At 37.8% G+C, this 12,088-nt stretch overlaps 1 protein-coding gene across 1 annotated transcript in view; it reads left to right on the top strand.

Annotated features, from left to right (window-relative positions):
- GOLPH3 (golgi phosphoprotein 3) overlaps positions 1–12,088 on the top strand; it is a 31,343-nt gene that overhangs the window by 13,980 nt on the left and 5,275 nt on the right. Inside the window, exons 2-3 of the mRNA XM_027907086.1 lie at positions 4,069–4,200; positions 9,961–10,075. Of these exons, the coding sequence (XP_027762887.1) occupies positions 4,069–4,200; positions 9,961–10,075 (247 nt within the window). The remainder of the gene's footprint in view (positions 1–4,068; positions 4,201–9,960; positions 10,076–12,088) is intronic.

Raw genomic sequence — 12,088 nt, 5'->3', positions numbered from 1 at the left:
TTCTATGAAGGTGACTGTTCTGTGCTTACATGAAATGAGTCTTGAAGTCTTTTACAAGTCTTAAAGCAGCCTTGATCATGTAAAAATCAGTGACATCCTTGGCACCGAATACCTTCAGGTACATCTGGTCGTGTTAGTCTTGTCATTCTGATTTTTTACATACTTAAGGGGAAAAAAATTAAAAATAATCTTTGAGTTAAAAAATCTGTCAAGTAACTTACGGATTTAAAGAAGCAAGGTAAAAGCAGGAAGTGGAAGGGAAGGGCCTTTGTTAGGCAACTGGCTATTTAATATGTAAGAATTTCAAGTGGTTAATGGATAACTGAACAGGAAGACCTGTGTAAGCTGGAAGTTGGGTAGAAGGAATGGGAACAGGAGAGAAAGTGAATAAATGCCACAGGAGGTGGTAGAAAAGAAATGGCCTAGTGAACATGGATTTTGAATAACTTGTTCTTAAAGCAGAAGGAGGATCTTAGTCTTTAGCTCGGTGCTTTGCCATGCCTGGGTGGAAAGTCTGAGTTTTTGAAGTTAATGTGATAGAAAGTTTTTGGTGTAAACTTTATTCTTATTTCCCTTTATGCTTATCTAGCAAAACTAGTTTTTATTGGAAAGTTTCTAGGTCGGGTCTGGTGAAAAATGCTGTGTTTGTGTAAATAAACATGACAGTTGTAAACATTCTTTTGATCTTTGAGTCATTGTAGATTTAAAATTTTGTCTTGCAAGCTATTCATAGCCTAAAGTGCTATTCTGGTGTGATTGCTGTCAGATAAAAATAATTTCCTGCTTTGTAAGACTCTCCCCATGCTGCCTAGCAACTTTAATGAAATAAGTATTTCTTTGAGCTAGGAAGTTCATAAGACTTGCAGGAAGATGAATAAAGTAAAAATACTCAGTGTTGTATTTGTGAGAAAACTGCCGTTTAAAAGCAGTAAGTAGTGGAATGAGTTGCATTTATAAATAGTGGTGTTTGATCTGTGGTCGTTTATTGAGACTGTTAGGTGTTTGGAATAACAGAACAGTGTTAAAAAACACATCCCTTTCTTGTTCCATAAGCAACGGCCAGGTGGTGTTCAGGGAATGACAACTCCTCCAGTGTACACCGACTTCAGCTGAGTGGGAGCTTCCTGGTCCATGTGGGGTTTACAGATCCATTGTTGTCTGTCAAACTTCATTATTAGTCTTGGTTTTTAAAGGATTTTTAACAAACTTTTAGCTCCCAGTAAAAACAGTAGAATAAAAAGAGAGAAAAGAAGTTGGCCACTGACTTTTCTAACCTGTGAGCTGGCTTCATTTACCACCTTTTAGGCCTTGTTTCCTTTACAAATAATAAAGTGCATTATTCTATACTGCCATTCTGACCCTCCATTTATTATTATTATTGTTGTTATTATTATTATCCACCCCTTTGTTTCTCTTGTGCCCCTTTTTCTGGTTATGCTGTATGCCATTTAAAGTCAATGTCAAAACAGTGTTTGCAGCCTTGAAGTGTCTCCTATTCAGTTTCATGTAATTCAACAAGTATGAGTTAAAGGATGAGTTAGACTATTGTGTGCTAAATTGATGTTCTGTGAAGATTCCTTTGATTGTCTGGTATCTTTGCAGTAGGTTGTCAAAAACAGTCAGTTCATCTACTTGAACAATCTGGAAAGATAAGTTTAATTGATTGAAGAATGCTCAGGATTACACAGACTGTTGTAAAATATCTCCTTCCTAATTCTGTTAGTAGCAGTGCAGTCTGTGTTTATGGAAATAAAATGTTCCTTCTCTAGAGGAAGGAACCTGCAAACTCATCTTGGAAGAAAAAAGGAAAAAAAAGGAAAACAAGATGATGGTGACACAATATGTATTCTCATGACTTTAATGTCATCTAATCCACCAGAGCAAGTAGTTCCATTTATGAAGAATATAATCTCCTTGAGCTGTCTTTCAGGATCACTTGATTAGAAACTGTTGGGTAGTTGTGCCGTCTCCATTCTTGGAGCTTTCCAAGTCTTGTTTGAATAGAACCCTGAGCAACTTGACCTGAGTGCAGCAGGAGGTTGGACTAGAGATCTGCTGTGGTGACTTTGAACCTGAATTATCTTACAATCCTGTATTTCTCAACAACCCACAGCCTGTGACCATCTGTGCTGATTAACTACTGGGGCAGAGGAATTTACCTCTGGTAATGGCTGCAGGGAGTGGTGTAGTAATGTCACTGCATTGAAAACTGGTAATTAAAAAAATAAATTCAGTTTTCATGACTAAACAAAGGGGAAGAAACATCAGCATTTCAGTTGTTTGCATAATAGTATAATACTTTTTTGTGAATAGAAAGGAGTATAAATGTATTGTGCCCAGTAGTTTGCGCAGTCGATTTTTAGTTTGCGTAGTTGATTTTTGGTTTGCGTATGTGTTGTCTGATTTCAAACATTATTAATTAAAGAAACTGATTGGAAATAGAATGTGGGAGTCATATCTCTTCCACCTCAAGCAAACACTGCACTTCATCATGCGTGTTATTTGGTGAAGGAACATTTGGTGCCAACCAAAGTCTTTATTACAGTATGGCAGTACAGGAGTAGCTGAATCTTACCAAGTGTCAACACTCGAGTGGAAGGCTGATTAGATAACTTCTCAAATGCCTTTCCAACCTTATATTTATGGCATTTTAAATAAATATCTCTGGCATATTTCAGCAATTACTTTAGAGATTTCAGGGCTTTTGTAGACTTTTCAGAAGTATTGGTCCTCTATATAATACAGCTCTTGAAAAGAGTTAAGTGGGAAGTGGAAGCAAGTCTACCACATTCCAGGAAATCTGTACTTGATGGCATTAGTTAGGAACTCGTTTGTAAGTTCAGTGCACTTAGGATGTGTGTGTCTTGTATCTCTATGCATTGACAGCTTTTATCTGCAAATAGAATAAAGTTGAATTGCTGTTGATTTAAGCTTGTCTGTGTTATTGGTCAGGATAAATTTTATGAAAGGGAGAGCTCTCTCTTACCCCCCACCCCTTGTCTTGTTTACAGCACCTTTCTCTGAAGTATATCAAAGTGAATGTTTTCAGAAGTGCATCACTAGAGGAGTTTTGAAAGCACTGTATGGATCATACCAAGTGTTTCTGCAGACATTTTTCAAAAAACAAAACATTTCTCTATGTTTCTGTTTTGTCTTAGATACTCAAGTATTAAAAAGTGTGCAAGAACGCTTGACTAATCTATAGGTAAAATAGAATTCTTTTAAAAACATTTTTGGGGTCATAAGTATTAAACAATGGAGTCTAAAGTCGGTGCATATATCTTTCTAGATACTGATTAGTAAATGTAGTGGGTTAAATGCTCTCTTCTGCCATACAAGCAGACAGCTATCAGTGCAGAAATAGAGATGAAAAGGCATGGTAGGAGTGATGTGCTTCATAGAATAAATGTGTTTTGCAGTTTGTATAAGAACTGTATGCTTCAAGTTTTAAAAATACATGTTTTCAAAGGGTTTAAATGACAAAGAAGTGGCTATTCCAATTAGTTCTTTAAAAACTTTTATCTTTTAGTTTACTGTATTTGAGCTAAAAAAAAAAATCAGTTCTTTTGATTTGCGCTGATTGCTACATTTCTGTTTCCAATATACTCCATAGTTTACTTAGTATCCATTTTCAGGTTGTTGTTGCCTTATCACTGCCATGTTGTTTATGCATTTAAAATCATATTAATGTGTCTTACCAAACTCAGATGAGTCTGTGATGAGCCAGTAAAGTCAAATGCTTGATGTCTTAAAAATGCAGTGAGTTCATTGTGACCATGTATACACTACACTTTATACCTCACAGTTCTTGGTATCATCCTCTTTCGTTCTTTATCATTGTCCTGGTGTTTCCCTGTTCTTCAAAGAGCAGAGACTTGAGTGTCAAAACTAATAGAGGGTGAGTCTGTTCCTCTTTCATGTTTTCAGGGCAGGAACTGCTGACTAGTGATGCCACTTCAAAAGTGTATGAAGGCAGGAGAACTGCTTAGAGAACTTAGTAAGCCCCTTTTGCTGTTTGCTTTCAGGTGGAGGTGGAGGAGATATCTGACTGTGTTTCATTCTTCACAGGGCTACACATCTTTCTGGAATGATTGCATCTCCTCAGGATTGCGTGGCTGCATGTTAATCGAATTGGCATTGCGGGGGCGTCTTCAGCTGGAGGCGTGTGGAATGAGGCGTAAAAGTCTGTTAACCAGAAAGGTAAGGGGAGGAAAATGATCACATTTACTTGTGTCAAGCTTCAGGCAATACAGGAGCTCTAAATTGCAGCTGGTTCTAAGAAAGAGACTGGATTTTTTTTTTTTTTTCTTTACATGAGAATGATGATTCTGAGTAGTGACCTAAGTTGGATGTGCAAAGTTGGAAATTGTTTCAGCGGTGAAATGAGGTGCCTTGGAAAATCTTGGGTACTTGTTCTGTGCTCCTGTTGGTTCCTAGTAGTGTTGGGAGTCTTGCACCAAGAGATTCCCGTTGGCAGTGGCTCTGGCAGGGTGGGGTGGCAGCGGTTACTGCGGGGAGCCAGGAGCACCGGCTGTAGGAACTGGGTTTCGCAATGCCAGTGGGATGTGGGCTGAGGCTGAAAGGAAGGGATAACTGACAGCCTGCCAGATGTGTCCTGCAAGCCAGCAGTTCTGGTCTACACAATGCTGCAGTCTGTGCTTGCAGTGCATGGGGAGGAAGCCGTCCTTCTACCTGGGGCCCCTGAGAACACTAAAATGTATGTAGTTTAAACATGTGACTGGTGCGTTAAATTGGTTGTGCTCCCTGACTGTTAAAATAGCCACATTTTCTAAGGTCCTTTATTGAATTAGACTGAATATTTGAGACCTTTATTTGTTACTTTTACCACTGGATTTTTCCTTTGTACAGAATGTGCAAAGTCACAGTCTTTGAAGAATTTTTACTTCATCAGCATTAATGGATACTTGTAAAATAAGCCTATTGAAAACATGGTCAAATGTTGTCTGTCCACCACAAACAAATTCTCTTATGGCACATTTCCCAGTCAATATTATCTTTTGCTTAAATTTTAAGGAAAGCTTATGCATTCCCCAGCCTTCTCCCAGCTTCCTCCACTTCAGAAAAATTGAAGCTCTGTTCAGACAAACAGCACCTTCTTCTTTTAGCCCCATTTAAGCATATTCACCATTGATTAGTTTGCACATTTTTTTTTTCCTCCTGAGCTTTTGGCTTCTTAGGCATTCAGTAATGTTCTGCAGGAGTTATTTTTGTTCTGTGCAAACCTTGTCAGCTCTATCTGCTTGAAATATTAACTGTGGAGTTGTTGGGATTTTTAGGAAAATAACAGCAATTTTTAGGAAAAATAACCTGTGTGTATATTCACACAAGCAAGAATACAAGCAAAATTATTTGCTCCTTTTTTCATGGTCTGGGTTGTGTTTGGTTTTTGTTTGTTTGTGGTTGTGTATTTTTTGTTAAAATTTTGTCGTGTGGTTTCGGGGTTGGGTAGATGTGTTTGTTTAAAGCGATACCAGACCTACCTGATATTGGAGGTTTTCTTCTTTCTGCTGTTGTAAGGCATTCGAGATATCCTTTTTTTTTTTTTTTTTTTTTCAGGCAGGAGGATTCTATGAAAAAGTTTGTAATTAAAAAAGTAAATGAAGACTGGTTTCTGCTCAAGTATTTTCCTGCAAATGAAATCCCTAATTGCACGACATCCCTCAGTTTAGAAATAATTCTTGTGATTAATGACCTGTGCTGTTCTGTACTTTATTTGAAGCATTCCGTTAACACCAGATTTCAGTCTTGTTTCTGTGTTGGCTGGATTTAACTGCCTCAACTCTGTCTTCCTTGTCCTACTTCTGCAGACTTTGCTCCCCATGCCCTTGGCTTTGGCTGTGAATTAAATGCTGTGCTTAGTAAGTGGAATGAGCTGTCTAATAATATACCCGAGGTTGTGATTCCCTGGCAATATTGTTTTCCATAGCTTCTGCCTCGCAGGAGATCCCTCTTTCTCCTTGCCCCGGGTCCATCTTTGGATTTAGTGGGAAGATGAAACCTCCTTAAAACTCAAAGCTTTGATTTGGGAATCAGAAACCTCCATCTTCAAGCCATGGTCTGAAGGGAGGATTTTAGGCTTGGGTCACTTCAGCCCGTGCTGCAGCTGGGAAGGGTAGCCCTGTCCCTGTGAAGAGACTTATTGGAGTCTCTCTCTCAAGTTACTATTATTTTGCACAGCCTTGCCAGGAAACCCCTCTGGCTGAAAACGAATTCACTTTGATGGGTTTAGTTTTTATTTAAGTCCTCTCTTGACCTTGTCATCAGGCACAGGTGACTCTGCTGGCACAGGTGATGAGGTGCAGGCAGTGAGAGGGTAAGAAACAGTTCTTAGGGCAGTAGTGAGGATTTGTAACCAGCCAGCTGTGGCCTTGATCATACAATTAACTTACAGGAATGGTAATGATTTCCACTTCAAGCCTTACATCAACTTGATCTTTGCTTATAATATTTTGCAGTGTTTAAGACAGAACTTCAGAGTGGATTGAGATGCATTAAATCCATGATGGAATGCCATAGAGAGGCAAATAAGACTGAGAAAGGGGTCCACAAGGACCTGGTGGACATTAGTGAAACTTTAAAACTAGATGTCTTATACATTGCAACATCCTTATAAATTTGGCTTAAGAGTATGTAGTCACTGCATTGTGTTGGAGTTCTGTGTACCAGGATCAATTTTAGAAACAAATGATTGAATGTTGAGATTTGCAGATGGAAAATGGTACTCTGCATTGCCTCAGAGCTTCAGAAAGCAAACCAAATCAACAGAGTTATCAAAAGCAAAATGAATTCCAAAAATCCTTGGCAGATTTACTTAAATGTTTTATTGCTAACAATTATGAGCAATTCACGCATGAGTGAATTTCTGTATTAAAACTAAACAATGAAGTTAACTTAAAAATCAACGCAAAAAGGGCTTAATCTTTAGCTTTGCTGAATTGCAAAACTTCATTGTGAAAAACACAAATTAAATATTCTGTATTATTGAAATTATCTCACTAGATGAATAGCAGGCATTTCTAATACCTGCTAAATCACTGAAAAATATGAATAAAGAGATTTTTTTTGAAGTCAGGCTGCAGACCACCATCTCTGAAGAACAAGGATCTTCGATTCTTTCTCTACCTTAGCTCCCCTTGTGGATGCTTAATCTTCTGTGGTGACTCAACTCATGAGATCCCCCAAACCCATTTGATTTCCCACTCTGAAGAGAGTTAGTCAAGAAGTATTCATCACTAAATCCTTCAAGAAAGAGCAGATCAACGAAGACAAAGAGGTGTCTGGGGCTGCTTCTGTCCCCTGTTACCAGTCTCCATGTGCTGGGAAGGGGAAGGGATGAGAAATATTATGGAAGTGAACTGAAATACTTTTATTTCAAGGGAAGGATAATCAGAAGAAACTGATGTGGATATTCAGTGTAGCAGAGGAGACAGGAGAAACAGTATTTGGCTGCAGAGAACTTGGTAAACCTGGAAACAAAATCTCTGCATTGTGGCTTCAGAAGAGCTTACGGAGTCCTGAGCTGAACTGAGGCCCCTGTGCTCCTTACAGCTCTTTCCTATAAATGCCTGTTTATTTAGGCTTCTATTGTCATGGTGCATTATATTCATGCTGACTTCTTAAACTTCTTTTCAGTGGAAAAAAGAAGTATTTTAACTCTCCAATAAGCAAAGGAAGTTATTTTCTAAACTTAAAAAAAAAAAAAATCTTTTTCTTACATCCTAGACTTAAAAGCATTTTTAATCTCTTCAGCGAGGTTGGTTTGTTTGTTTTTAAGAATAAATCAGATTAGAAAGATGACTTCACATCTTACCTGTTAAAATGAGATGGTGAGTACCAGGTACCAACTGCAACAGGGTGGAGAGATCCAGTAACAGAGCTTACTGTAAAACTAATCATTTGAGACACTTCAAAGAAACTAAAATACTGCTGGAACATCAGCTTTGAAAAGAAGTAAAGATGACTAAGTTGGCTGGTTTTAGGCTAATTGTTAAAGGAATATCTGAAAGGTGCCTATTAATATCTGCAGCCTATCAGCTTAAAATCCCAGCTTGAAGTGTGCTCCTAATGAAAGAGCAGGCACTTCCAAAAGTTCAAAATCTTGGTACAAAACTGGAAGGTGTGTAATATAATTATATGTGGTTAATAAAGGTTTTCAGTGATGCTCTGCAAGCTTGTGAACCAGAAAGATAAATATGCATTGTTGTGTGCTTAGTTTCAAGTAGGGATTGTCTGGATTTAAATGCAGATATGTTCTTAAAACTGAATATCTGAAGTTTATGTTAGAGTGATCTCCAGCTCCCCAAAATGGAGACCTGGGCATCATCTCAGGAGTCCATCTACTCTGGATGCAATAACAGATAGTGAGGTTTCTCTGGTCCCTCGCTGGCAGATGTTTAGTCTTAAAATTCTCCACTGCTGAATGCAGTTCAACAACCAGGTTGTTTTAATTTGCCTGTTGAAGTTTTTGAGTGTGTGCCCCGCATCTTCTGTATTTCCAGAGTAAGCTGATATCTTTTATATTTACCAGATTAGGCTCTCTAAACTTCTGTTACTCTCTTTGTAAAAATAACTCTCTTTTTAGATCTAAATAAACTTTTTAGCCTGGCATTGTGGACTGGTTCATTCTTGCCAATTTTTATTGAAAGTCTTCTTTTCTGTTGCTTTGTATCAACCATCAAAATTGGAAATAGCTTTCCAACTATGACCTGTTTGGTAGTCACAAAGATCTCTTCATCAATTTTAATTTCATCCTGTTCACTCTGTGCACTTCTGTGCATTGTCTGGGGATCGTCTTGCCAGGGTTGAAGTTGTCTTACCATTTCAATTCATTTCAGTGTCATCAACAGACCCTATGAAAATGCATTGCCCTCCTCTGTTGTTTGGAGTAAGGATTGTTGATGTATTAATTTTTCTGTCAGTGACTTATCTTTTACCTGATGCTTATAAAGTGCTAACTTGTAAAACTACTTAAATTGCCGGATTATAATTATTTTAATAAACGCTTTGAAACTGTAGTAATTTTTCTATTAATAGAGAAAGATAGATTTGATTTAAACATGTTGATCTGGGCTGGCTTAATCTGTAAGTTTTCATTTAGTGCTCCTAATTTTCCCCACCAGAAAAGAAACTGTATTTATACATGGTTTTAATACTATGTATACTGGTAAACAAGCAGTTACTCAAATCCTTAAATTTTATTGTATTATTCTGAATAAATTTTTTGGTTGTTCTCCTATGCTTTCTTAAGGGAAACCTCAAATAATTTTAGAAGTTATTAAATAAAAAAATGAAATAGCATTTATTGTTGCATATTAAGGGGTTTATTAGTACATATGTATTTTCCCTAATACAAATGTTTTTGCTGTTAATGAGTGGAACAGTGTTACGGGGCAATATGTTCTTCAGAGCTGTAAAACTTGCAGATGTTGCCTTGAACCTATTTTTATCCATTAACATATGGAAGAAAAAAACTAGTTTTTGTGCTTTTCCAGTTTGTAACTGTTTTTTTATTTTCACATGACCTAATTGTTTAGCTGAAGTATTTTAAATAACTTGACTTGAAGCAGTAAAATAGACTGCCATCTAATTTAAGATTCTGTAGTGTATTTTGTTTTGGGGAGCTAAGTGACCTGGCTGGGTAAGTGATTAATTTTCCTTAAAAAAATTAGGTTTTAAGTGTGTTATTAATACTATAGTTTTAATCCATTAAGGTTAATTTAAGTAACAGATAACATCAGACTTAATATATCTGTGAATTAGAGCCTTAGTTTTTTTTAACAGCTAGGGTTTGTTTTTTTAAAGTTGTGTATTCTTAGGAGTTAGCTCCTTCTTTTTTAAAAATGTCCTTGCTTTTCCTAACAGATTTCTTTTTTTATTGGTGGGTGTGTTTGTCATATATGAATGAAGTGGAAATACTGACTGCATTTTATTCTGTCCTAGGTGATTTGCAAGTCAGATGCTCCTACAGGGGATGTTCTGCTTGATGAAGCTCTGAAACACATAAAAGAGACCCAGCCTCCTGAAACAGTACAAAATTGGATTGAACTGCTTAGTGGTAAGCCTCGGACATAACGTATTTGCTTTTTTTTATCCCAGTAAAGCTAATTATCTGGCATCACTAGAGATTATATTGTAAGGTTTTTTGAGAGAAAGTATGCAAAAAAGTTAATTAGTCTGTCCTCTAGGGTAGTCTCTTGTTGATTGTAGCCTTTAATCAAATATAAGTAACTGTTGCTTTTGATTTGACTTGCTACAGAAAGGATCTGTATGAAAGTGTCAGAGGACATCTCAACTCGGTGGAAGAGGTGCCTTCCACCGACTGATGTAGATCAGGACTGCACCCTGGAGATGTAACTGCCTTTCTCTGTGTTGGGAAGTGAGGGTTAGTGGAAATTTAGAGCCTAAGTGTGTGGATTCAGTTTTCGGGTCCTTTGGTAGAGAAGGGAGATCAGGAGCTCATAGCTCAGATGTAAAAACTAAGGGTGATTTGGCCATTAGTCATAAAGAAACAGTAGTCAGGAGTTCTGTTTTCTTTGTTAACTGAAGAAATGTAATAAATATTTTAAAATCTAGACACTTCTTGATGATCAAAACAAAGTCTTCAAGGTGAGTATTTTGCATAGAGTTCTTCCTGTGAAGCTGCTAAATCGTTGCAAAAGAAATGAAATGCCAGTTATCATACAATGATTGGGTTTGTGTTGGAAGGGACCTTTACAGGCCATTTAGTCCAACCTCCCTGTAATTACCTGGGACACCTTCCACTAGGCCAGGGCACTCAGAGCCCCATTCAGTGTGACTTTGGATGTTTCCAGGGTTGGGGCATCCACTACCTCTCTGGACAATCCTTTCTAGTGTTTAGCCCTCTCACTGTAAAAAGAATTCTTCCTTAAATCTAATCTCAGTTGACCTACTTCAGTTTAAAACCATTATCTCATGTCCCAAGCCATGCTAAAATGTCAGTAGGCCCCCTTTAAGCACTGAAAGACTGCAGTAAAGTTTCCTTAGAGCCTTCCATTCTCCAGGCTGAACTGTAGACAGAATTGATCACCAGTGTTTGTGCACTTTCACGAAACATGTAAAATGCAGCTTCCTTGGAGTACATAAGAGTTGTACTTCAGTTGTGCAAACGGGAAAACAAACATGTTTTGTCAACAATGGAACTGGAAAGTCTGGGGTAATGAGATTTGAGAGTTTGCCCATTTAAATCTGTCAGTTCTTACAACCAGTAAGAGCTGAAAAGATGAGCAAAATCTTTCCATCTTGCTCTGCTTTCTTGTTTTCTTTGTTCCTTCCATTCGTCCTGCACCACCTTGAACAGCCTTCCTTGAGCACCAGTTCATTCTCAGGTCCTTGCTGTCCATCCTCTTCTGCTCCTTGGCTGTCGGGCAGCAGGGAGACAGGACTACAAAGCAGCCCTTGTCAGGAGGGGGCATGGCTGCTGCAGAGTCTTGCAGTTCAGTTCTCACCCTGCTCCCCTTCACTTTTACAGCCTGCAAAAACAATTCATTTTTCGTGTCCCAAATACGTAGTTTGTGCTGACATTTCACTTTCTCTTCCAGTGCAGAGCACATCGAGTTAGGGCTAATTCAAAAAAGGTCAGCTAATGAATGAACAGTGTTGTTGTTAGGCTTGCTTTGAGCTAAGCTAAGGTTTTCCTGACCCCACTGAGCTTTGGCTCTGGGAAGATAGTTGTCATCAGTGCTGTGGCTAAGGCTTGAATCAATCATTTGTACTTACACGTCGTTATTAATTATGAATTCTTGGATGGCATTAGTGTTCTTTGCATTTTCCTGTGATTTAGAGGACTGTCCTTTGAAGAGAAAAATTTCAGTGTGGGGTTTTTTTGTTTGTTATTTTGTTTGGGGGTTTTTTCATTCATTCGTTTCTTTGGGTTTGTTTTCTTTTATTTAATAAATTCTGAAACTCTTGTTAGAATTTTGCTTTAGGGCCTAGGTTTGTCCTGGAAAATAGCTACTTTATCCATGATTATCACCAATGTGGAGAATGCTGCTTGAAGTTACATATGAGTTCAAAGCCATCGTGGAAGTATTTATATAGATATGTATGG

This window comes from Empidonax traillii, unplaced genomic scaffold (assembly GCF_003031625.1).
Source record: "Empidonax traillii isolate 1590-97213 ecotype Southwest subspecies unplaced genomic scaffold, ASM303162v1 scaffold26:size2357266, whole genome shotgun sequence".
Lineage (NCBI taxonomy): Eukaryota > Metazoa > Chordata > Aves > Passeriformes > Tyrannidae > Empidonax > Empidonax traillii.
This window is presented reverse-complemented; position numbering and strand designations above follow the sequence as displayed.